At 34.8% G+C, this 27,942-nt stretch overlaps 2 protein-coding genes across 3 annotated transcripts in view; both read right to left on the bottom strand.

The window, feature by feature from the left end:
- Window positions 1–816: 816 nt before the first annotated feature.
- On the bottom strand, window positions 817–26,885 carry IL13RA2 (interleukin 13 receptor subunit alpha 2). 2 transcript variants are annotated; one of them, XM_053580446.1, is made up of 10 exons: window positions 26,789–26,885; window positions 14,230–14,355; window positions 11,606–11,757; window positions 10,438–10,591; window positions 9,796–9,916; window positions 6,918–7,102; window positions 5,701–5,846; window positions 4,114–4,258; window positions 1,637–1,752; window positions 817–914 (listed from the first exon to the last, which is right to left on the bottom strand). In XM_053580446.1, the coding sequence occupies exons 2-10, from the start codon at window positions 14,321–14,323 to the stop codon at window positions 864–866; spliced, it is 1,164 nt and encodes a 387-aa protein (XP_053436421.1). In that variant the 5' UTR covers window positions 14,324–14,355; window positions 26,789–26,885; the 3' UTR covers window positions 817–863. The 2 variants fall into 2 exon arrangements, with proteins under 2 accessions (XP_053436421.1, XP_053436422.1); XM_053580447.1 differs by lacking the exon at window positions 26,789–26,885 and adding an exon at window positions 14,636–14,702.
- Window positions 26,835–27,942, bottom strand: part of LRCH2 (leucine rich repeats and calponin homology domain containing 2) — a 250,428-nt gene continuing 249,320 nt past the window's right edge. The window contains exon 22 of the mRNA XM_053580440.1: window positions 26,835–26,942. The gene's annotated coding sequence lies outside the window, so the exon portion shown is untranslated. The remainder of the gene's footprint in view (window positions 26,943–27,942) is intronic.

Below are 27,942 nucleotides of genomic sequence, written 5' to 3'. Positions count from 1 at the left end.
TCTACTAGTGTAACAGAGGAAATGACCTGGAAAAAATGTTTTGTCTTTTTAAAACCTCCTCTACTCATTTTCTTTTTTTAATTGTTGGGGATTCATTGAGGGTACACAGAACCAGGTTACTTTGTTTTTGTTAAATAAGGACCCTCTTATGTTTGTGTCCTGCCCCCAAAAGGTGCACTTCATCCCTTGAACCCCCACCCCCTCCCTCCCCTTCTCAGCTCTCCCCATCCCCCACCCCCTACCATACTAGGACCTTAATTGTCCTCATATCATAATTGAATACATAGGATTCTTCTTTCTCCAGAGAACTCAAATTAATACACATAAAAAAAATCCTCCACTCTTATTAGAAACTGAGACCTATATCCCTGCCTCAGACCATGGTCAAGAGGGGCAGGGGAATATGTTTTGTTCTTTGTGCTGCAGGAAATAGTTCAGCTGAATGGTCAGATGGAGATGAAAGCCCAGAGACTGGCTGGTGGGGCCCCCCAGGACTCCCAGGCAGAGATGGGAAGATTAGAATCTTTAATGGTAGTTGATTGACAATAGGCCCGCTGGTTTAAAAGCTCTGCATTTCTGTTTATGTTCAGGAAATTTGGTATTTTGAGGTGAATAGTCTGATATTTTTCCTCCTTTGCTGACAAAGCAATAAATTTCCCTTTCCTTGTCTCAAAAATCACTTGCCTTATTTTTCTGATGCAGCCTCCAAACCAAATGTCAACCTTTCAGTAACATTACCTGAGGGTTGTGGTTATTTAAATACAATAGTGTTTTAAAATAAGATGTATTCAACATTTGAAGAAAAAATTATGTTTAATAACAGTCATATTAGACATTTATCCATCTGAATGGAAACCGGTAAGTCAACATATTGTCTCTTGGCGAAAAAAAACTTCCCTTCTCGTATAAAAAACCTGAAATTTAGAAAGAGCTCTATTATTGAAAAAATCATCATTAACAACAAACTATTTTACTGAGGATTAATAACTCAGAAATAAGAAAAAAAGCATTCAGCAAAGTGAAACATTTCATCCAAGTCTGCATTTCTATCTTGAAAAGATAGTATTAAGATTTTTATCCCTCCTAATCACTTTTCCTTAAAAACCACCACAATGATCCCCATCTTCTGAAATTCTATAACATTTTCTGTACAACTCAAATAACAATCACCTAAAAGCATCACGCAAGTTGTATTTTTTGTATGGATCCTCCCTCTCCTAGCTATAGTGTGAGCTCTGAGGGCAGACACCATGTTTTATAACTTGTATGTGATCTTAAGCCTGTGACACACTGGTAATATGCTTCACTCTATGACCATCTTCCTTTCTCCCTATCCCATTTTTCTCCTATAACCCATTCATCACATTGTTCTTTAATATAAAGGTAAGTATTTCATGTTCTGAAGTATTGTTATTCTATTTTGACAAAATTAAATCTACCCTAAAATGTAGCCTTAGAGAGTTAATTTTTTAAATGACTGTCTTTTTTGAAGACATCATTGAAATCCATACAGAATCAATTGTATATCCACAATGAGCAGGCAAAATTATATAATATAGACCCATCAGTTTTAAGTGCAGGATATTTTTTGTTATTTACTGTCTCATAATAAAAATCATAATGTTATACAACTTACCATTTTTACTAAATTTTTTTGCTTATGCAAAAGCACACAAGTTACAAGCAAAACAAATAATGAGACAAAACCGAATGGTATCAAGAAAAATATCAAAGTTTCCCTCCACATGTCACCTAGGATTAAAAATTACAAGAAAGAGAAGTGTTAGAGGTTGATAACTATTTTTCAAAATGAATTATTTTCTAGAATCCTATTAAATGGTGAGGAACTGATTAAACTTGACAACTCCTGCCATATTTGCCAGTGCATAGACACTACAGTTGTGTTTGAATACAGAATTCCTTACAGTGTGTACTTTTTTTATAGAATAACTACTTTATTGAACTGTGGTATCTCTTAATTTCACGTAGAAAAATAACTCCCCAGACACAATTCTTACTTCCTAACATGATTCTGTTTAAAATTAAACAAATTAAAAAAAATCATTAAAAAAATTAACAAAGTGATTAAACAAATATGTACTGTGTATCTCTGAACTCTCAATAAGTTAAATGTTTACTTACAAGATGTTGTAGTGAGCAAAAGCTGATCTTCAATAAAAATCCCTATGTGAGTAATGCAGTTTAGTCTTTTCAAAGTTGTCTGATTTTAAAGGCTGAAGGGAGGGATCAGGTTTTGCTTTTTTGTTTTGTTTTTAATTTTAGATATTAATTTTCATCATTCAAGAAATTAGTAATCACTAGAGAAACTTAAAAAGTAGACAAAGTTTGTCCTTCCCAAACTGGTATCGCCCACTTGTTTTGGAGTAATATAGAGTGTTTTGAATCTTAGCCCCAGACCTGCAAACCTCACCCTATCCTACCTTTCTCTTTGTCCTATTCCCTTAGGTTGTTATTTTCTATAGAAAAGTACTAGTCATATTCATATGCTTAAATAAGATTTGTAAAGGATATAATCCAGAGAAATTACTATTAATACAGGGTGGCCATAAAGTTGTGTGCAATTGCACCCTTTTGTAAATTGCACACAAACGTTATGGTCACCCTGTATAAGGTTTTTGGCATGCAAAATTAACAGTGGGAAGGCAGGAAGTGCCTTCTCAGAGGTTCCACGTGTTCTGAGGTTCTCTGTTGTATGCTATACAACAGTAGTAGTTCCATATATGTTTTAAATCTTCAGATTTAATCTTGAAGAGGACATATTTTTATTTCTAAAAATGTTGTCCTAGTTTTCTATAACTTGAAACATCCAATAAGAAATGTCCTAAAGAGTGAAGGCCACATATAACTCAAAAAATTCCAATTATAATTCTAATTTATTCCTAATTGTCAAGTCATTAGATTCTACTAAGAGATACCCATCAGGGCAAAATAAATCTCAGTTATCACTGTTACTGATAAGCTTGTATGAAATACATAAAAGGATATGTATTTTGAGGATGCAGTTAAAAACTCATCATATCTACTTTATGCAATGTATTGATTAATCACAAGATCTAATTCAAGACATAATTTTACATAGATTTCTTATAGCAGTGACAAAAAAGTAGAAGTGCTAAGTGTTTTTTTCTAATTCCACACTTCTCTTCTACCCTACTTTTCCTATTTTTTCTCTGTAACCTTTAGTAATTACATATTTAGCTTCATTTATTGCCTATCTCTACCAATTTAGGAATAAAATACAAGCTCTGTGAGAGTGCAGATTTCTTTACTACTGTATCTCCAGTGCCTAAAAAGAATCTGACACATAACAAGTGCTACAAGTGCTTAATAAATATTTAATGAATGGAAAGGAACAACGATAGCACTGTACTCAAAGGGAGATAATAGAGATTCCACTATAGTGGAACAACATGAAAGGAGATGACTAATCGATAGAAATGCCAGTATCCGTCCATGTCTATATCTGTATATGTATTTATAGGTGCAATGCGAATTGATGTCCTTCAATTTTGAACAATTATCAGTAATTTCTACTTTTAAATCCAGTGTACTGTAAAGCACAATTATATTTTGCCTCACTAACTTTTTTAGTTATATTGCTATGTAATTTAAATGTCTTTTATCAAAAGTCCCCTTAAATCAGTGTTGGAAATGAATAGAATATGCATTTCTGATCATGACATCTTAATTAGAAAATATTCCCCTAGTCATAGTACTAGACACTCGAGGCAAGTGTATCCTGACTTATCCTTGTTTTAAGATTTCCGTCACCTTGAAAACTGAAAGCATAAGAAAATATTGACTAAGATAGGCTTCTACCCTCCCCCCAAAAAGAACTAGCATATTCTCTTTACTGAGGGTCAGAAAGATAAGAATGCTGATAATAGAAATATAACAAGATTCCAAATTCTAACTAAATATTAGACTTTCAATAAATATATGTTCAGTTAAAGTGCTCACTAACTTGTCTTTTCTGTTTATAGACTATATACATGAGCTTTTCCTTTTCATAATTATAGAATACACTGAAAGAAATTTAATTTTGCTAGCAAATACTTTCAGCTTTTTCGTTACTGTCCTTTTAGCTCATACCTGTCCAGCAATATTCATCACTCCATTCACTCCAAATTCCATCATCTGAGCAATACATATTCACTTTACTTCTTACTAAAAAGCATAATTGTTTACTTCCATTTGTTGTTTTCATGACATACATTTCATTTTCTACTGTGGTACTCTGAAAGTAAAGAAAAAATAAGATCAAATTATCTGATTTAATTCTGACAGATTCCATACCTGTCACTTTCAAAGTGGATTTTGATGCATAAAATACAGTAGACACTCTATAGTTGGCCACCTCTCTACACTAGAGGTAGTTAACTATGCACATATCAGTCCAGTAGGCCTAGTTCTTTAGGTACCCCACCTCGGTATGTTGACCAGTTTGTTATAGACCCTTGGGTGGTTAACGTACAGAGGTTCTAATATATATATCAAAAGACTAGAAAGGCCTAATTCTAGTAGTTACTATCTCTGTATGGTAGGTTTGTTTTTTTTTTTAAAGCATTTCTCTTCCCTTCATTATCTGTATTTTAAATTTTTTCTGTAGTGATAATGGATCACTTGTAGTAAAGGGCAGCATGTGTGAGAAGGCAAAACTCCTAGGTAGCCTTGTTGTGTAATAATGCCCAGTATTTCAACAAGTGTCAAATTTCCCAGATTCCATAAACTGGAACATGCTACATACACTCAGTTACCAAAAGACAGAATGTTGTTTGAATGTTGTTTCTACAGAAATTATAGAGTTCATATACATAAAGCTTTTTCCCCCTTATTCTTATCTTGGTTAACCTCCATAAGACCTGTGTAACAGTGTTAAAGGCTTGGCTCAAAACTAACACTTCAGAAAAAAGAATCACTGAAGCTATTACTTCAATTTTGATTTGGGAATCAGCTTAATGTAGGATAGACTTCAGTGGAGTGGGAGTCAGATCTGGAGTCTAGTTCTAGCAGTGTAATTTTATTGTAAGTCAACTCACCTCCCTGTAAGGGACCTGTAAGGCAATTCCACGACCAGTTTTCTCATCTGTGTATTAAATGAACTAATTAGAATCAATGGCTCACCTACTTGTCGCCATCATTCTCTAAATTGGAAATCAATGAATAAAATTAATGTGTAACAATATAAGGTTAAAGGCATCACCATGTTGTTGGTCCTCGGGGGCAATCTGTCTTATAATCATTATCTATTTCTTCCCCAGTTAGTCCTTCTTTCCCATACAAGCAATTCTCTTGTAGCTCTGCCATACTTTCCTTTTGACCTGAAGAAATGGTCTTTGTGTTTATTTGGGTTCTTTTTTTTTAAAATTTTGTTTTTACCCGAAGCCTCTTCACAATCTATTTTAGACTCTCAACAACTTAAATTTATTGATACAAAATTGGAAATAAGTCACTATATTATCTCTAAGATCCCATGTAAAATTCGTATGATTGATTACACTTTCAGACTGCAAACATTTTTTTTTGTCCACTAGATTATATGGCTTTCTGAAAATTAAACTAAGATACATGTCATGTTCTATTCCTCATGTGGATGCAACTGATTTTGGTTCTCATGTTCACTATTTTAGTTAAAATACTATGTTTATGATTTTTTCCAAATAAATGCAATATTCATACCACCCAGGCAATATCATCTTCTGAGAATGCAATTTCATAAATGAAACAGTTTTCTGGAATGGGTCCGCTTGGCAAGCTCCATTTCAGGATAATTTCATATGAATTCTGCATAGTAAGACTAAGACAGTCTGGTGGCAAAGGTTTAACTGAAAAGTAAAAGGAAATAATTTCAACATAAAGGTTGTTGAAGTTTAGCAGTAGCTCTTATCCAAAGCTGGAGACACTTCTTTGAAACCAAGAAATAAGTTGTGAGTTTTATATAAAATTATGGCTGTAAATTGTGAGTTCTAAATGAACATGAGTTCAAATGAATTGTGAGTTATTACTTTTATAAAAACAATCCTGGATAACACTGCCTTTTATATATTTCACTTTATCCTTCATTTAATTTTTTATCTTCTATATTTTTTGTGGTTTTTTTAATGAGAACATGTTTCTTCATTGGTTTGAGAGTGCATGTAGTGAGAAAAAGGTGGAATCAGTCAGGCTAGGGCCAACGTGACACAGCTGGTCTGGTCAGTTTAGGTCCTATGTGACCTTTATCTCATGTCTTCCATCCTTGTCATTTTGTAAATTCAGCTTTAAACTGAAGGTGTATATTTAAGTAGTTCAGGGCAATTGATTTAAGAAATTAACTTTTTGAATTACAATATTGTTATATGGGTCATCGGTTATGTCAATTATTGTTTATTATGGATCATGGTTTAATGGAGATTATTGTTGTTTAAGGTAAGTGTTAATTACAGTTGTTTAAGACAAAGGTTAGTACAGTTCTTGCTTTTAACTTTTATGTATAAAACTGTGGTTTTGGAAATGGAAGGACAGAACAGTCTTGGATAGGCTACTCTCACGGTTCTCTACAACTGCTGGCCTTCTGACAAAGTTTGGTGGACCTATCTACATCTCTACATACTGGCTGACAATGACAGGCAGCTGGACCCTCTTCATCCAGTAACAGGTTCATATTACATGGGTCTACTCATGCAGCTATAAAAGGCAAATATAAGCTTGCTTTCTATAAAGATGCATGATAAGCTGTTTTCTGTCAGTGAATGGAAGTATATGCCAGAGAACCATCTTTGTAACTTTTCTATTAATAAGAGCTTCCTCATAGATTCTGACAGCACCTATTTCCTTAGTTGTCTCTCTCACTCTCTCTCCCACAAGTGGTTATAAATGGCCTAAAGTATTTGAAATTTTTGGTTGGTTTACATCACCTATATTTTGAAGCTGAATAATGAAATAACTGGATCTGATAGGTTTGGATTCCGATGATCCATTAACACAGATATAAAAATCGGTGTAGTCTGATGACTCCAAATTGGGAAACCTGCATCCAATATTTTTTCCATCTTTCTTGATGTAATCAGCACACTGTAATGCATGATCCAAGCCCTCATACCTATAAAAAGAAGTATTGTGAGAATTGTCAACTTTAACAATATCTTCTAGTATCATGCTGCTCCACTTTCAATTATCTTAAGATACCATGTGAATTTAAAAATAATTTTATGCGTGGTAATGTGCAATATTTATTGAACACCTACTGTATGCCAGAACTATGGTAAGTGCTAAGAATACAACAGTATGAAAAGTAGACATAGTCCATGATTTCATGGGGCTTACAATCTGGTGGGAGTCTTCACAAAACCTCAAAGATAAGACAAAGATTATTACTCACGTACTTAGGTTATGTTGACCAAGCAAGTCTTAGTGATTTATAATAAGATTCCTGTTAAGAAAACCTGAGATTTTTAAGAATAATCCTGGATGATATTACATTTTGTATATTTTACTGGGGAAGGTGTTTTAAAAGAAAGCAGATTTAAAAGCAGATATTAAAAATGAATGAAAATCCTCCGAGGATCCAACACACATGAAGAGATAAATCTCAGAAAAGCCAACTTGGGGGTGAGGGGTGGTGGCAAAAAGAAAGTGGGAATTGTTTGGCAAGTAAATGTTTAATTTTCCCTTTCTGCTAAATAAGAAATGTTATTATATCATTTAACATTAATCTTGTTCCAGTAATAAAGCTAGTGGGAATTAGGGGAGATTTCCTTACAAATTTCCAGAGCAACATATGACTAGCTCATTTTCCCAAAGAAAAGCTTACAATGCAAAATGTGACATTATCTGTAAAAACAGCCCAAATCCCTTTTGAAATGTGGCCAATACAGCAGCTGATGAGGGGCTGGTACAAGTATCTGGACTCTACTAAATTAACTTTATGCCAAGTATTTAATTTAAACAGTTTGCAAAACTGTGGTCTCTTAGTTCACCTGATTAGAGTTTGGGAGACTTCATTGTAGGCTTGACTTTACACAGATTTACTCTGTGCCAGCAGGGAAGCCTCATAACACCCTTATTTTCCAAACTCTAGAATGTTAATATTTATTCCTCCCCTATATCACTAAGATGAGGATAAAGTTATATTACACAGGGACTACAATGTATAAGAAAGTAGAGACTATCTTATTTATGCTTTTTTCCTTTTTATCTAAAACAGTACCTGACGTTTTAGATGGTCAATATTTGTTGAATTAATTATAAAATAACTTAGAAATTTACCTATCCAATTTCAGATGAGGTAATGGAAAAGCAAAAATTTACTTGCCCAAAGCCACCAAATTAAACGATGCCACAGCAGGGATTAGAACCCACTTTTTAGGATTATTAATAGTTTATGCCTTATCACTTATATATTATGAATTTCTTAAGAAGGATACAATGATGATCTGAGCATAAAACTCACCAGTACCCTTCTCTGGATTTGTTTTTTATTTAGTAAATGCATAAGTTCAGATACTTATCTGTTAATTTATCAGTGCCATCATTTGTTTCATTCATTTAATGAATGTTTAGTGATAATCTACTATGGGCACAGCACTTTGGAAGTAGTCAACAGAAACACCAGAAAAAGTCCATGCCCTCTAGTCTCCTAAAAATTTGAAAGGAGACAAAGTACACACATAGAAACATTTAAATACCATCTGACAATAGGTAATCAAGAGCTATGAAAAGTAATAGTTCAGAGAAAAACTGAGCAGAAGCTAACATAATCAGTAAAGGGTTAATGAAAATGAAGAACAAATGAGCCTTGGAGGAAGGATGAGAGGTGGGGATAGAAAAAGAGACCCAGAAGGCATGCCAGGGGAGCAATGCACACATAGACATAAAAGTAAAAGGGCACAGGGCGGTGCCTGTGGCTCAAAGGAGTAGGGCGCTGGCCCCATATACCGGAGGTGGTGGGTTCAAACCCAGCCCTAGCCAAAAAAAAAAAAAAAAGTAAAAGGTCACAAAGACTGAGAAAGAGATGTAGAGATGGACCTAAATGGAGTGGAACATTCACACTGGTGGTATGCAGCTGGTAAATGAAAAGGCGTTAATATGGTGAAGCAATGAGTAACCAGAGGAAGTTTTTGAACAAGGGAATGGCATATGAAAATGGCAGTGTTTGGGAAGATAAAGCTGGGTACCGTGTGCAGAATGAACAGAAAGGGACAAGATTTGAAGGGCATAGATTGGAAGCTGAGTGACCTTTATTTGGGAAACAATGGCAATGAGGGGACCCTAAAGTAGATCTCTTACAGTAGAGATGGGAAGTGAAGAACAGGTGTGCAACCTTAGAAAGGAAGGTCAGAACAGGGTGATAATGTTACCCTGAAACAGTTAAGGAATGAAGGAAATAGAAGAGTCAAGATGGCTCTAAATTTAAAAGACTCAGCGTTAGTTAATAAAGGTAGGGAGTCAGAAAAATTATTCAGTTTAACAGATAACTGCTTTGTTTAAAGGCAAGAATATAAAATAAACCAAAACTTTTTAGGTTATAACTTCATCTATCTAAAGGATACAAATTAATCCAATACAGAAACAATGACTACATACCTTCTATCACCCATAGAATATTCTCCAGTCTCTCTAGCCTAAAACTAGTAAATCCCATTGAAAGCCACAAATAATTGTAAATAATTGTCACCATAAATACAATTCTGGCAAGTATAATAAATTTAATTTAGTAAAAATAGTTACTCATACTTTGGATTAATTTTGGTAGATATTTTCTTAATATGGAATTTCAATTATAAAAATACTTACCAGTAAAACAAGTTGTAATTAGCATCAAAATGTATACCCATGCCAGGTTTCCAAGAACAGAATAAATATTGCCAGTTGTAATATACACAATCCATATCCTGAATTTTAGTTTCCAGATTTCCTAAAGAATAAATCAAGTGTGAATACTTGAAAGTCATGGTGATGCATCATTTGTAAAATTATTATGCAATTTTATTACATTTCCTATCGCCTCTTCATTTCATTTAGCAATTGACATATCAGGAATATTTCAAAAGGAAGTTACTGGAAAACACTTCACTATAAATGGAACATGCAGAGTCAAGAATCTCTTCGGGACACATTTACTGACAGTGATGTACCTATATGCAAAAGTATTAAATTGATTACTTTAGGATGCTCTGAGAAGTAAAGCAAATACAAGTATTTACTAATGTGACCCCAAAACTGAGAACTATATTAATATAGCAAAATACAGGTTTTGCCAAATGTATTTGCTGATTTAAAGAATTCAAAAAGGCCACTCACTGACTACTAAGGATTTGACTTTATGCCACTGTTACAGATCTCTTACACATAAAATCCGGTGCATAACAGTTAAAGGACTTATTCCCAAATGGATTGTTCTGACAGTATTAAATATGAAAAGAGCTTTATTTTAACCTTGCGGTGATATCCAATAAGTAGCTTCTGACCATGAACTTTGAACTTCTGATCCATTTGCGCATTGTCCAGGCAAAAGCGTGTGTATCTTTGCTTCAATGCCCTTGTTAAGATCAAACCCATCTTTGAAAAACAGATTCTTAGTAATGATGGTCTGTTTAATAAAAAGATGAAACAAAGTCAAACTTAGAAATAGCCATAATATAGTAAGCCACATTAAAAAGATTAAGAAATCATTAATACCCTAATGAGTTCCCAACATCTAAGACACTCCATTGTGGTTATCTGACCACAATGCCACAAATGCATTTTTGGCAATGTTCACCTCTGTACGTCATATCTTTTGATGAGATCATTTGAATCTTAACTTCTCCCAAACCAAAAATACAAACAGAAACTTCTGCAAAGGAAAAGAGGCCCCACACAGGAATTTGTACTATAACTACTAGGAATCAAATATAGACTTTTCCCATACCATATGGGCATTACATGGCAAATTATTTGTCACCTTGCAAATATAAAACAAAACCTTCAGGGAACACATAAAATCCCAGAGGTAAAGAAAGCTGGACAAATTGTGAGCTCCTAGAAGATGGAAAATAATATTTTATTTAATCTTATATTCCTGATTAGCAGAGTACCTGTCACAAGTCCTCTGAAACTACCTCATTGAATTAGGGAGGTAATGCAATGCCTTCTACAACAGAAGTCTCTGAATGAACATACTTGCTAAGTATGAAAATAGTTAATAATCCAATCAACTTTCATTGAGCACTTCCTACAATACATATCAAGAACAACACAACAACCTTCTTTGGTGGGGTGCAAAGATAAATAAAACTTAACTCCTGCAGAGAAAAATCTCACAGTCAAGTAGCATATTTAAGACTCATATCTAGTCTATGTAAGTAACTACAAAATATGGTAAAATGTGCGAGTGCTCTTCAAGTCCATATTCCATGAGACTAAGTGTATTTATTCCTGTACTTCCAATTATAATCTTAACACTGGATGATGTAGTAGGATGCATAGGAGATAGAAACACATCACCTTGTTATGTCCTAATTAGAACTATTGAGATATAAGAATTGAAATGGACACTGAAGTCAGGAATCACAAGAAAATGTGTAATGATCACTCTGTTATCACAAGTGCATGCTTTACTTACCTTCCACATTTTACTATCAACATTTCGGTATTTTAATTCATACTCTATTGTGCATTCCTCAAAATCATTCGTAGACAGTGGTGGTTGCCATTGCAAATAGAGATAACCCAAATATCCAGGATCTACTATCTGAAAATCTTGGGGAGGATGAACTGAAATAAAATCAATAAAACACTTTTATTTTTTTCTGTAATTCATGACAATTATTACTGAATCTAGATACTTCCAAATGTCCACCAATTGATGAATGGATAAACAAAATGTGGTACATCCATACAATGGAATATTATTCATCCATAAAAAAGGTACAGAGACATGCAACAAAATGGATGAACCTTGAGAACATTATGCGAAGGGAAAAAAGTTGAACACAAAAGGCTAGATATTGACATGGTTGCATTTATATGAAATATCAATAAGCAAATCCATACGGACAGAAAGTAGATTAGTGGCTGGTAGATGCTGGAGGGAGGGGCAATGCAGTGTCACTCCTTAATGAGTATGGAGATTCTTGAAGGGGTGATGAAAATATTCTGGAATTTGATAGTTGTGGTTGTTGCACAACTCTGTAAATACACTAAAACTCTATAAATAGTACATTTTTGTTATTGTTGTTGTTGTAGTTGTCATTGTCTCTTTAGCTGTCCTGGGCTGGGTTCACACCTTTCAGCCTCGGTGTATGTGGCCGAGGCCCTACCCACTGAGCTATGGGTGCCACCCGAACAGTACATTTTTAAAGAATGAATTTTATGTATATAATATCTCAATAAAAGAGATACATTTTTTTAAATCTAGATTACTGCTAAATAGTTGTTCCTTCATCAAGAAATCACATACGCAAAATCTAACATTGCCTCACTAGGTACTAATTTTTCATAAAAACGAGAATTTTTTTTTTTTTGAGACAGAGTCTCATTTTGTCACCCTCGGGTGACCCACTCTTGGGGTCAAGCGATTCTCTTGCCTCAACTTCCCAAGTAGCTGGGACTACATGAACCATCACAACACTGGTTATTTTTAGAGACGAGGTCTTGCTCTTACTTAGGCTGGTCTCAAACTCCTGAACTCAGGCAATCCACCTGCCTTGGCCCCTCAGAGTGCTAGGATTACAGGCATGAGCCACCACGCCCAGACTAAAAACAAATTCAACATGATGTTATCCCTGTGGTCATATATACCAGAATTTAGTCTACGATGAAAGCACTTTCTCACATAAATCTCTCTAATAGCAAGAGCCAATCAATATTAATTGAGTGCTTACTATAGGCATGTAACATTGTGACAAACACAAAAAAGGGATTAAAAAAATAAAGTATGGCTACTATAGCTGAGCGCCTTAAGAATTTGGAAAATAGAAAGATCTTGTTAATCCATTCTGGTCATTTGAATTTTCTTGTTAACTAAAATTCAAAGGTATTCCTGAGAGTGTGGCAAACCAGGGCCAACTCTTTGAAAGGATTCAAGAAAAAGTGTCAGGTAGCTGAATGACATCAAGAATTAGCCTATATTATTATTTGGGGTGGGGGAGTAGGAGGCAATGGCTCCATCTGATAATTTAAAAAGCAGTAAAAACAAAGTTTATACACATACACGCATATTCAATAATTCTTTAAACTTTGCTACCAGCAAATCTAGCATTGCTATAGTACCATTTTTATGTTGCCTATTTGCTAATAATTTCCTCTCATTTCTGCGACATTGTTCATTTGTAATACTTTCTAATACTTATTGAGGTGAGAAAAAGGATCCACAGGGCAATGCCTGTGGCTCAGTGAATAGGGCGCTGGCCCTATATACCGAGGGTGGTGGGTCTGAACCCAGCCCTGGCCAAACTGCAACAAAAAAATAGCCAGGCGTTGTGTTGGGTGCCTGTAGTCCCAGGTACTCCAGAGGCTGAGGCAAGAGAATTGCTTAAGCCCAGGAGTTGGAGGTTGCTGCTGTGAGCTGTGATGTCATAGCACTCTACCAAGGGCCATAAAGTGAGACTCTGTCTCGAAGAAAAAAAAAAAAAAAAAGAAGAAGAAGAAGAAGAAAGAAAGAAAAAGAATCTATAGAAAAGAAATTATGTCACACATTATGATTCAACCTGGGACCCCCATGTACCTATAAAAGGTCTCCATTGAGCATGAGATGGGAATCCTATTCTTTCAATTTTTAAGGTTAGAATCCTTGTCAAATATATTACTGTAATTGCCTTCTTCAATAAAATTTCATTAGACATTATAGAGTATTTCTATAATTACTTTGAAAATTTTACTTTGAATTTCTGTAGATTCTTTTCTTATTTACATAATTGTCATGAAAGTTAAGGATAATAATTAAGGAAATGTTCCAGTTGATTAGGTACCAGACAATGAGGTTTCAGATATTTAAGCTATTTATCATAAAAGACTATACAAAAACACATGGACAGTGCCTTTTAGTTTGGCTTTTATCCCACAAAATGTTTGTCATTATCACTTACCTTATACCTGAAGCTGATTAATAAGAACATATCTCTTGTACATGAACTTATTGAAATATTTCTGGTAATAATTCTCCTACTAGTTATGCCCTTCCAGAAGGTAGGTTGAAAAGGCAGTTAATTTCTCCAATTTAAAAACTATGCCATTAAATTCATTTACCTTTGATTTCAAGCTCCGAAGACAAAGTATAGCCAAATTCTGTGCAAGTAAGAATGATACATAGGCATCTGATGTCCAAACAAAATAAAGTCATCTCTCCAATATTTATACCTTGATAGCTCTTATCTATGAAGGAAAAATACAACATTTAACTTTATCTTATACCAAATAATCAAAATAAATGCAGTTTTAAAGACTTTAGGAGTTATCTGTGTATTTTCTACCAAGAATTGGGAAAACTCTGACCTCTTGGACCATAGAAACAGAATTTGTCAAGTTAGGAACCAATGTAATTTGAAAGAAAGATTCTAGTTTCATCCTTCTTACAAAAGTCAGAACAAAGGAAAACAAAAAAACCTTTTACGTCCCAACCCCACCTCCACTCTCTACACACACACTTTTATACCTGCTGTGACCAGGCTGGGGTGACTCAAGTTCTGAAGACTGCCTCAGACCCACCAGAGTGTTCTTATTGATGGATACGGGAGTTATGACATCATTAGTCTCCATAGCAATCCTCTCCCCCAGCAACAACAACAACAACAACAACAAAAAAAAAAACACTGACAAATACTCTTTTCTGAGACAAAAAAAGTATTTGAAAGTTATATGACTACTTAGAAAGCTCAGAACCTACATCAAAGCCTCAGATAGCTCAAAATTTTGCTCCATTTCTTGATAAATATTAAAGCATCATCTTCTACCCTCACACCTGTCCCACTTTTTCCTATGTTTCCTATATTAGCAAATGGCATCATCTTCTCAGTTGCCCAAGCCAGAAACCCGGGAGTCTTCCTTAACTCTTCCCTCTCCTATTCAATCTCTCCATTAACACTACCACTTCCTAAATTGAGATTTTTTTATCATCAGATATCTCCTTATTCAGTCTTTCTTGCCTCTGATTCATTTTCCACACCACAGGCAGCAAGAGTGACCTCTCTAAAGGTTAAATCTAAACTTCTAACCTCCTTCTTAAAACTGTAACATTTCACTCCCAACAGAATACAATTTGATCATTTTTCATTCTTGAGAAATATTGGTTTTATGATCAAAATTTAAAGGATTCATGCCTCCACATACCTACTCAGTCAAAAGTATTTTACTTTTAAAGAAAAATCACTATTCCCAGTTCCACATACTTCTCTTCAAATCTCTATTCTAGCACCAACAATTTTCCAGAAAGTTAAGGATTAAAGGTAACTTATCCCAACATTCAAGGACTGCCTTTCTTTTTTTCTGCATAGCTTAAGACAGATCTCTCCCCACCCCACCCTCTCATCATACCTGGTCCACTGTAACATTCTCTTCTTTGGCAAGTTTCAGTTATTATATAATAGAATCTTGAAATGAAATTGTTAGAGCCAGCATGTATATTAGAGACAATCTAGTCAAATTCTCCTTTATATATTAGGAGTAAAACTCAGACTTGCCCAAGGTTACACAGCAAGTTAGTAACAGAGCTGGAAGTACAGTAGAGATCTCATGCTTCTCAGCCCTATGCAGTTCCCTCCTACTATGCTGAGTCCTACACACTTGACCCAGGATTATGAAAGCTTTTCCTCTGGGACCCAAGTGTTTAAGTCTTTCTTCAATTAGCTAATCAAGTTGAATCAGTGCCATTCAATTTTTTAAATTCTATGCCTCATTTTTATGATTTTTCATAAAAGGATGCCATTTCTCTTAATAAGGTCCAGTAAATCTCTTTCTCAATTCCTCCCTCTTTACTCACCATACCATGGCTACCTATTAATACTTCTGTAAGTACTCGGTAGGTTTAGTTACCAGAAGATTACAGATTTTCCATAGAGCTACTTTCATAGATTAAGACAAAGGCACTGGTTACTTTTGGGCTCAAGGCAATAGATCTGACAAACAGAAACTCCTCCAATTTACCTGTAAAGACTAAAGCAATTAGGTTTTCCTTAAACAGTCTCAAATAGATTGTAACAAAGTTCTGTCTCCCTTAAAATTTCATAGCCCTGTATTATGTTCAGAATAAAAGCTAAGTAAAGAACAAAAAATAATTTACTTCTATTCCATTTATCAGGTACTGAAACCTGACACAGGCTATCAAATACCATTTTGCAAATCAGCCCAACCCAACGTATCTAAGCATAGGTAGGAAATAGGAACCTGGCTTCTAGAGTCACTTGTGGATAAACGCACAAAGGGAATGAATTATACCTAGGGTGCAGCCTAGACTTTCTTACCCAAATGAACATGAAGACAATTATTTCCTCTGCTTTTGGGATACAGGATTATCACTAGTGCAATGAAGGGCTTTATATAGCATATGGTTACCAGGAACATCTGAGTTTTTCACAAGGAGGTAGGGAACCTGAAGACAAAGGGAAGTCTGGAGAAGGAAATGCAGACATCCAAGAATTGAAAAACTTTCTGATATACTCCACACCCCCAGAACACAGTTAACCACTGCTCATCTAGTCTTAGATCTTATTTAAAAATCGAGGAAATAACAGCCAACAAGGAAGGTAAGTCGTCCAAGCTAATACAACTTATTGGTGGTACAGCTAGGTTTAAAAACCAGGTTTCTTGAACCCTTTCCACTAACTAGCAAATAAATTTTCTTGTCATACAGAGTCTTTCCTGCACCTCCTTCCCCTCAACTTTCCTCAACCCATTGTCACCATGCAAACCATCAACCCATCACAAAGTTTTATCCTCATGACATTTTTTTTTTGCCATATTCCACCTAAATTTTGCATAAGGTATGGGTATAAGAAGTAACATTCATAATAATAATCTGTCATAATAATAATAATACCTTTTACCATTTATTCAGCATTCACAGCATCAAAGGCCCAGCCCTGTGCTAAGTGCTTTATATGTTTTAGCTCATTCTCACAGTCACCCTTGAGTGTATATACTACTTTTAGTCTTATTTTATTTTTAAATATTTCTTTTCAAATTTAATTTAATTTAATTAACACATAATAATTGCACATACTTATGGGGTACAGTGTGATATTTTGATACACGGATACATTGTATAATAATTAAATCTGGGTAATTAGCTTATCTATCATCTCGGACATTTTTTAGTTCTTTGTGGTAAAAATATCCCAATTCCTCTCTTCTAGCTTTTTTGAAATAGACATTAACTATAGTCACAATAGCACACCAAAACTTATTCTTCCCATTTAACTGTAACTTTGTAACCATTGACTAATCTCTCCCCATCCTTCCTCGCTTTGTACCCTCTCCAGTCTCTGGTAACCTCTATTCTACTCTCTACTTCCATGAGATCAACTTTTCAAAGACCAGAAGCTGAGACAGAGAAGTTAAGCAATTTCCCTCAAGTTTGAATCTAGACAATCTAGTATTAGAGTCCCCATGGGAATTCCTACAGGAGGCATTATGGATGCCTAATATCAACATGAGGGTCAGCTACCTGCTTCTGTCCACGCAGTTTCACATAGCACTCTTGTTGAGATAGTTTCCTACTAAGAATCTTCTCTGGAATGCCAAATGTAAAGCAGTTTCCTCTTTCCAGCCTCAGTTTTTCACCTCTAAATACCCTCAGTCTAAGAGTTGGCTTTAATCCTTGCATTATTGGAGAAATTCCAGGTACTTACCGAATATATGGTTTCTCAAGAAATGGATTAACATAGGCAGTTATCACAAGCCTTCTTTTTCTCTCCTCTCCACAAATCTCTAATACTTTCCTTTCTGTCTGATCATCAAGCACACCGAAAAAATGAAATAGGTATTCCTGAAACAGCCAGAGGGCCAGGACATAGATAGATTCTACAAGTCACAAGATAGGCGAGGTTATGGGTGGGGCCCAAAGCCATCTAAAGTAAATTTAGAATTAGAGCAAGGTGTGGCAAAAGCTGACAGGACTAATTAATTATACTTTGGATAAAGTAACAGATATATAGGAGTTTGTTACAATAAAGGCTCAATGGTGTAAGTACCAATCTGGGTTTCTCTTCTGTCTCAACCACTGTTTTTAGAGGCAAGCTTTATCTGAATTTGCATCTGTAAAATGGAGGTAATGATGATATAAGACTGGCAATGTTGTCTTAAAGATTAAATGAGATAAAGTATATGAAAGTGCTCTAAGAATGGTAAGTTGCTCTATTTACTTGATAGGAGGTTGCTGCTGAGGACCTTGCCACTAAGCAACACTTGAAAATAACCTGCATCAACCTATACATTTGCCTCTACTAATTCAACAAAATAGACCTGTCCACGGTTGATAACTAGGCACTTATTAATCTACAATGTCCATCACCTTTGTTGATCTATCATGCTGCTTTTACTGGTCTTTGTCATAATTACAATATTTTCTTTTATTTGCTTAGCTTTTTATAATTTATAAATATTTACCGAATTTTAAAAATAAACCTCTATGTGGATAAAATTGATATTGCATATTTACGAACAGTAAAACTGGGGCTTAGAGAAGTGATTTGACTAGCACAATGTCCCATAGCTGATACAATCCACACAGGAAAAAAAAAAAAGAAAAAGAAACAAGAGGTGGAAAACATTGCAAGGCTAATAACGCATAATATGGTTTTTGGAAACATTCCTTCTCTATGTTGCAATTTTTTAAAAAAGGAATTTTCCAAAGTAGATAAAATGGCCATAGGTTTTTGGTTTTATGTATTGATTATAAAGACATTTGCTAATTGGCTAAGACAAATAATTATTTATTAGAAAATGATAAATGGAATTTTGCAATGTCACTAAAGTGGCATCTAAAAAAAGTCTCATAGAAAGCTATGCACATGTAATATCTGTTGCCTTTGGGTTAAAGAAAAGTTTAAAAATTTGAGACTTTTCCATTCACATTGTTTAAAGTATTAAAAATATCTATTAGTATAGAGTATAAATGTCTTAACACAATAACTAAGTAAACGAAATGAGGTTTATGTTAACCAGTGTGATGTAAGCATTCCTAATTTTATATGAAATCAGGACACTGTACCCCATAAATGCATTAATTATACATGATCTATGTGTTTATGATTTAATAAAAAAAAAGTATCTTTAAAAAAATAAATAAATAAAAAATAAAAATATCAGCCAAAGCATTTAGAATACGGCTTGGGAGAAAGAATATGGGAAAATAGAGAAGTAGAACCTGAGGAGAGAAAAACAGAAAAGTAGACTTAAATGTTGTTTACAAGTGAAACAACAAATTGATATGATCTTAACATGAGAAGGCATGACTAAGAGACCTAGGCTATGAGAACTGATAACTTTGGAAAAGAATAATAATAGGGACTATAGTTTATTTAGTCCTTATTAAGCATCAAGCTCTGTGCTAAATTCTAGACATGGATTAGTGCATTTAAGTTTTACAAACACTGGTGGCTACCATTATTATTATCCCAGCATTACCAATAAGGCATTTGAGGTTTAGAAAAGTTAAGTAAGTTTCTCAAGGTCATAAAATTTAAACAATAAAAGATGCTTAAAATTGATTCTAAAGACCATGTTCCTTTTAATATATTATACTGTCTTTCAAGTAATTTCACTGTGTAAAGCTCAATTTCCTCTCAAGCAAGTTATCCCCTGAGTATCATTCTCAATTTAAATCATTAATATGACATATATCTATCTGAGATTTTAGGATATGACTCAAAAGCACTGGCTTCCTGGATAACTAATCTCACTTCAAGGAGACCATCCAACATGTATAAATGTCTACTCATGTTTTCTGGAGTATGGTCATGACTCAGCATTGTAGTCAAAACCTCTGCAACCTGCCAGATTACGTGCTGAGATTAAAATGTGGCCCAATAATGTATAATCAGACTATTATCTTGTGGTGAGTCAAATCTAATCTAGATAATAGTCCATGTCCCCAGTGGACTAGCTTGTAAAGGATGCTGAAGATTACTACGTGTATTTTTAAACACAAATAGGCTTTGAATCAGACAGATGCACCATGTTCACCACTAGTCAAGCGGTATAAGTCATTTCCTACAAAAATACACAGAAAACTTAGGCACACACTGAAAAATGAAAACCATTGTATGCAAATGAAATACAGGAAAGATTTCTTTTTAACAAATATCATGTTAACATATAGTTTTATATAACATGATTATATTTACATCCCTGCTATGATTACATACTAACATTGTTTATTACTATTTATAAAATATGTTCAATAAATCTATAAATCTTGTAAAAACATAGGCAGTCATCCTATTCCACAATCCTTTTTAAAGATGGTTTCCTGTATGACATCCTGAGTTCATCCAGCTAATAAGTTTCTCAAATCACTATCAAAGCTAAAGAACTTAGTTTTGATCTGCCCTAGTCATCTCCAGATTTATAGTGTTAATTCATGAAATACACTTTACACATCTCAGAATTTGTCCTTTATCTGGGCACTTCAGAGATGTATTAGTTTATAATCACATCAAACTACCAACATGCCTTTAAAAGATAACCTAATAAAAAAAGTTGTTATAACCCTTAAAAAATCCTCCTGGGTTAACAATTAGGAAATATTTCTCAAAATGGGTCAAATTGTTCTTATTAAATATCCCTTAGATTCAATTCAAATGAAGTCACATCTGAAAAGCAATGCATTATCTTGAAAAGTACCACTCCTCTGGAACTAACAAAATAATTTCTTGTTCAATGCTTTTCTCTGTATTGCCAGATGCTCCTAAGTACATGTTTGTGAACAGACAGTGTGTACCTAAAACATTAACATCATGAAATCATTTCAAAAGTGAGTAATAGGTTGTACCCTACACTCTCAATGCTCAGTAAAAATAGTATACAAAATGTACAATAGCAAGTTTTATATTCCTTCAAAGTTATTGTACCAGTATGCTCTTTCATAAACATAGGGCATAGACTGTAAACAAATAGAAGCATGGTTTTATATTATATATAATGCCATCAGATAGGGAAGAGAATATTGACAAAAATAAATATTTCTATCATGTATTTACTATTCAAAAGAGTATTTGGGGAAACCTACTACATGTCAGGCTCTGTTATAGGTCCTGAGGATACAGTGATGAACAAGACAAAGTACTCATCCTCACTTATGGTGTGGGAGACAGACAATAAATGTATCAGGTAATTATAAACTGTATAAAGAAAAATAAAACATGATAACGTGAAAGAGAATGATGGGGGTTCATTTTAGATAGGGTAATCAGGGAATGTCTCTCTAGGAAAGTGATATTAAGGTCCCCATTGAACAAATTTCAATGACCCCTATATAATCCTTTCCCTTAACTAACTTGATTTTTTTGATTTTTTTAGTTGTTTAGTTTTGTTGAAAAAATAAACTAACTTGATTTTTTTAGTTTTTTTTTTTTTTTTTCCCAGAAATGGTAGGTTTTCTGCAAGACAAAGGAGCTGAGATTCTGCAAACCCCTGGGCACACTTTCTGACCCCAACATTCACCATCCCCCACAATCTGCCCCCAAAGCATGTAGCCCCTTATGAGATACACCACAACCTGCCCCAAGGCACATGGCTCCTCCTTTAAAAGCCTATAACCTCTGATTGTTGTTCTCTTGTTTTCCCAACAAGATGTCTATCATATTAAAAATTCTTTTCTTCCTTAGCAATTTTCATTGTTTCAATAATTGGTTCTTTGTGTGATGAGCAACTGAACCTAGGCCAAAATCCCAGGGAATTTCGACCACACCACCATTTAGTAAAGAGGATACTCTTCCAAACAGAAAAGTATGTGGAAGCATTATTTTGAGAGAATCATTTGTGTTTTCCTATAAGTTTTTTCTCTATTCCCTCCCATTTCTAAGAGAGATTAGAAATATTTCTAAGAGATAGCCAGGCCATTGCATTCTTCCTTACCCAAGGGGATTCCTCCTCCCCTGTTCCTAGGACTAAAAGAAGAACTTATCCACATGCACTTACCTTCCTGGCTTTTATTTCCCCTAAACCCAAGATCACGGGAGAGATTGTGCTTGGGAATACCAATGAGGGTCTCAAGAGAACAGATATAATTAGTTCCTTTCAGGGTATTGAGGGGAGAGAAAGGGACATACACGTTAGACAAAAATAAGTCAAGGGTCTGGTAAAAGTTAGTAGTGGTAAGGAAAACAGGGAACAGCCTAATAATTGATGGCAGCAGCCTCAAAAAGAGGCAAAAGCTCAGAAAACTATCAGTGAGTGTGCTGGGCCTGAAACACAGAGGACCCAATCTCAGCAATGATCCAGTTCCTCAAGCACAGTATAAGGGCAGCAACAACAAACATGAAAGAACTATTCCAGTTTGAGACAGAATGGTATATCAGAGAGTATATCAGGGAGTTAACAGAAGTAATTATTAATGACCACAAAGGCCTCCTCAGTACAAGGGGTCCCTGACTTACAATGATTCAACTTAACAATTTTTGAACTTTAAGATGGTGCAAAACCATTGCAATTCTGAAGTACATTGAATTTTCATCTTTTCCTGGGCTATCAAATATGCTATCAAATAAACATGAGATATTCAACACCCTATTGTAAAATAAGCTTTGTGTTAGATGATTTTGCCCAACTGGAGACTAATGTAAGATTACTTAGCACATTTAAGGCAGGTGATACTACGCTGTAATGGTTGGTAAATTAGGTGTATTAAATGCATTTTCAACCTATAATATTTTTCAACTTCCATTGGGTTTTTTGGATATAACTCCATCATAAATTGGGAAGCGTCTGCATTTCAGTATTGCCTAAGGCCTCGAAATATTTGTATAACCAACCGATCAGGAAGCTCAAGTATTGACTAAAACTGCATATCTTATTTCCTGGCAGAATATTGAATATGGCATAGCTTAAAGACAATTTTAAATGTGAAATTTCTTGCATACCAATATTTGGATTAGATTTATATTAATGTCAATTATAATAAAACATGGTAGATTCCAGGAAAGAGGCAAGCACACTTACAAGCACAAAGCAAGGTACTCAAACTGGTCTAGGGAGCAGCGGTCAAGTAAGAGTCCCCAAAGGAAGTAGTACCTGAGCTTTCTTAGAGATAAGAAGAACAAACAAGTGGTTTGTTTTAGCTAAATGTATAAGAAATACCTTCTCATCGATGTTAAAAGACTTTGGGCTTAATCCTGAGGGTTATAAGCTGGTACTGAAGGATTTTTCAACCTGAGATTTATGTCTGATAGTTCAGTTTAACACATATAAACACATATAAACTTTAGGAATATGGTTTTGGCCACCCATAGGAAAACAGATCTGGGAGTTGGACAAGAAGGGAGACAATAGCAAAAAATTAGGAAACTTTTACAATAGTTAAGGATAAAGATGATGACAACCCATACTGTGATAATAATAATGTGCTAAAAAAAAAGGTCAAACACATAACATAAGTAAGAAGGTAAAATAGACATGCCTTAGTGACCAGTTGAAAACTGGAGAGGTTATAGAAACATTTGGGCAATTGAAGTCGCAGGTAGCATTTGCAATTGAATAGCTCACGAATGAGGTTAAACAGTGACAAGAAAAGTAGAAGGAAGGCCAGGAGACAATGGTATCAGGGCAATTAAGGAAGCAAAGATTTCAAAGAAAACATATTCAAAAGCAAAGTGTGTCACACGCTAAAAAAAAACCTGGTGTGGGGGCGAGGGAGATAGTAGAACAAGAATTGAAATGTATCCGTTGCATTTGGGAATCAGAAGTATTAATAATCGGTAACCTTGGTAAGGGCAGTTGTGTGGAGCACCTTTTATTGAAGATTATTTGTATAAGTTATACAGGGCTTGGTTGTACAGGGAAGGGTAAAAACACTGTCTCTCTCTCTCTTTTGTTAATGCACTTTTGCTGAGAAAAGAACTCAAAGAGAGGAGGTTAAAAATACAGAGAAAGAGGTAATTACAAAAAGGGATTCCTAAGAAAGCAAAAGGACAGCATCAGATCTAAATCATGGGTAAAGAGATTGAACTTGCACTGACTGATGGCTACTTTTTCCTCTGAGGACAAAAGTATGAGTGAAAATGCAAATCAATGTGTGTAAAATACAGGAAGGTGGGTGGATGAGGTTCAAGAAGAAGTGATAGTTTTTATTTTCTATGTGAAAAACGAGGCAAGCCCACCTCCTGAGAATAAATGCATAGTAGCTGAGGAGGATGCTTAGAAAGAGAGGAGAAAGTTTGTAATAGCCACAAAGATACTATAAAAGAGCCAAGAGAAATCCAGAAGAATCTGAGTAAGGACACGTTCAAGGATAACCTGGTTAGCACTGCTCATTCTTCAGATACCAGCTCAAAGAAGGTGAGGTGAGGCCCCATTACATGCTTTCAAGGCACTGACTATCTTTCCTCTAGACTTATCATGGTTTAATCTTCTATGAGTTTGTGAGATTATCTGATTATTTTCTGCTTCAGAACACTTTTATAATCAAGTAGATGAGCTCGGAGATCATATTTATTTTGCCTACTGTTATCTTTACTTTTTATTTATTTTTTTTTGAGACAGAGTTTCACTTTGTTGCCCTTGGTAGAGTGCCGTGCCATCATAGCTCACAGCAACCTCACACTCTTAGGCTCAAGCAATCTTCTTGTCTCAGCCTCCCGAGCAGCTGGCACTGTCTGCTAAGGTATCAGGTAATAAAAGATTTCATACATGAATCCTCCTAAGGTTGTGTGCATTTGAAAGTTCCCCATCACCCTTCCCACTGGCAAAAAAACCCAAAATGAACAAATAAGCAAACAAAAAAATGGGTCAACATCCCAAGTAATGATTTTAGTGGTAAAATCTCAGGTAAAGTGACTATGATAGTCTAGTGAAGATAGCATTTTTAGGCAGGCACCTGTCAACTGCCTCTCACATCACACCCTGTACCAACCTATTCTATGTGACCCTGTACATTATCCGTCTTTTCAGCATATGTCTTGATCCCATGGACAGTTTGGAAGACATGATTCCAAAGACCTTATCTTCTCAGCATTACCTCAGAGTGACCACAAAAGCAGCACGAAATAATGAAAAGAGCCATATAGATCTGGGCAAGATAATTCAGTGCTCTGTATTTCAATTTTCTTGTCTATAAAATGAAGGCAATATCACTTGCCTCAATAATGCTTAGAAAATGATTATGTGGGATAGTGCATATAAAACATGTGTGGCACAGTGAGCACAGTAACTCAATGTTAGCTGCCTTCAGCTTCTCTGATATCTAGGAGCCACCTCCCATCAATTCCTCGAAGATATTGAAAAATACATCAAAAGGAAAATGCAACCCCTCCCACCCTGACTTCTCCAAGTTGTAGCAAAATTCAGGTGATCTATTTCTCTGATTTTTAAAAAACACCCTGAAAGCAGCTTTTAATTTACAGGTAGAATCGTAGCATTGAAAAAACAAAACACAATCTAACAAATAATCTGCCACTCACTTTGTTTTGTCCTACCGTTTAAATAATTATTTCTAACATTTTTATTGCCTTTTGTATCATTACCCAGTCAGGACATCTGGTGATTTCACAGGTGAAAGAACTAAGATAGGAACAGGACGTTCATCCTAAGATCACACAGCTATACAGAAGTGATTTAGAACTGGAAACCAGATCTCCTGTTCCTTAGTTTAGTACACTCCTCACTTAAAGTAATAATAGTTATAATAACAAATCTATGCAATTTACTTGAGGCTTGAATTCTCTAAAACATTCTATAGTTTAATAAAATTTTAATCAAAAATAGCTGGTAAAGCCAGGCCCAGTAGTGTAGGCCTGTAGTCCCATGTACTCAGGATGCTAAAGCAGGACTATCGCTTGAGCCTCAGAGTTGGATCCCAGCCTGGGCAACATAGCAAGACCCCATCTCTAAAAAAATAAAAATAAACAACTGCTCAGTCCTTGGTATTCATGTCCTGGTTTTATGCACCTTCTTATATATTAAAAGAAGAAAATTTGGAAGCATTCAAAATAAGTGCTGTTTATGAAAGTGATGGTCATATTTAAGTGTTAACTGTGCTAACACTTACCTGTGTATTCTTTCAGAGAAAAATAAGCATTAAAGGTATAAGATACTAGTGTATTTCAGAGGAAAAGCAGTGAAGATTACATTTCAATTTGAATACCCCAACTATATATGTAACCATAATATATGAATAGATGAAGTCACACATAGAGAGGAAATGCATATACTCTAAATTAAATCAAAATATCATATAAAGATAAGTAAAATCACTCATTTTAGAGGCACACTGCTATTTTCTTTGAGCTTAAGAGAAAAAAGTTGCTGCAAAGTGGAGGATTTTCATTTACAGAAAAAAATCACGTAGAAAACATCTTCACTCTAAAAAGCAACCCCCCTTACCATCTCCAAAGAACCAGGTTTACTTAAAAGAGGTATAATTTTTACAGAAAATAAAGGCTAATAAGAAAACAATGCAGATCAAAGCAATAATGCTATCCATGCTGATGCGCCAACACCTATTAGCTTTATGAGAAAAAAATGCAATTTCCCCAAACAACTTTTCACAGAAAGATTCATGAGCCCATTAAGAAAAGGTGGATAAAGTGAAACAATTATTCAAAACAAGTTACCTCTCATTCTTAAACTTCCTCCCCAAAGTAAATTCCAAACTTACTCTGTGATAGTGTATCCAGTTGGAATAAAATTCTTCTGCAATACCACTCACGTCTGCCTAAATGAACAGCTTCTCAGCAGAAGGGATTTTAAATGGCCTTAAAACTCAAGCTTTCTTTTATGGAGGAGGAGCTCTGCTTTATCCAGGAAAAGTACTGTCATGAGAAAATATGTATTCAAAGCAGGTCAGCATTTAAGGTTACATTTGTCAAAAGATTCAGAGGAAATGAAGAAGTTCATCTGAGTAATTTTCTTTCCCTTTTAATTATTTCCTCATATGGCATCTTAGTGTTCCAAAGTTATTTTATTGTGTGACTCATCACATTGAGAATTAAAAGATAATCTAAAGGTAAACATGTGATTGCCAGGTTTATGTTGTTTCCTCAGAGCATACTACCCAAAGGCATCATTGTTTTGAGTTTGAAATGCCTTTAAGTAGTAAAAGAGTCATAGCTAGATGAGGAATCTGGAAACCTATATTCTATTCTAGGCTCTTCTCCCCACAGTCAGCTCTGTGACCCTGGGCTATTTCCTTAACCTCTTTGTCCTCAGTTTCAAAAAATTTATTGAATGAGCTGTCAGAAGTCATCTTGTGTGATCTTCTATTCCCAAACAAAAATTGCCTATGCACATTCCCTAAGAAACTGTCAGTTTCTCATATTTAAAATGAGATAATAGAACTAGATGATGTATAAATTTCCTCTGATTTCTACAATCCTCGGTGTTATCATTAAAATTCAGTAAGTGCTGTGTATTATCATTAAAATTCAGTAAGTGCTGTGTATATATTTGTTTTCCAATTGAACATTTACCTAATCATTCTTTACAACCAAGAGACATTTTATTTTGGCCCAGATAAAATTAAAGAAAGAAACTAAGGCCACCACTACATTTCTCCTATCCTTCAAGTCTCCAAAGAGTTTTTGTCTGCTCCCAATTTAATCTCCATGTCCAAGAACCATAAGTAGCCAGTTTTGATGTTTTTCTAGAGTAGATGAGGCATTGTGAGTGATTTTTTTCCTAGATACAAATGGATTGTGGCTAGATCCAGTCTCCCAACACCACCTAATAATATTCCAATGGATAAAAATTACCCTCCTTGTTTTGGAATACCGGTTCAGACGTGATAATTTTCCTTTGATTCTAAAGATATAT

The sequence above is a fragment of the Nycticebus coucang genome, chromosome X (assembly GCF_027406575.1).
Source record: "Nycticebus coucang isolate mNycCou1 chromosome X, mNycCou1.pri, whole genome shotgun sequence".
Taxonomy (NCBI): domain Eukaryota; kingdom Metazoa; phylum Chordata; class Mammalia; order Primates; family Lorisidae; genus Nycticebus; species Nycticebus coucang.
Note: the sequence above shows the minus strand (reverse complement) of the source record. Positions and strands in the feature narration are given on the sequence as shown.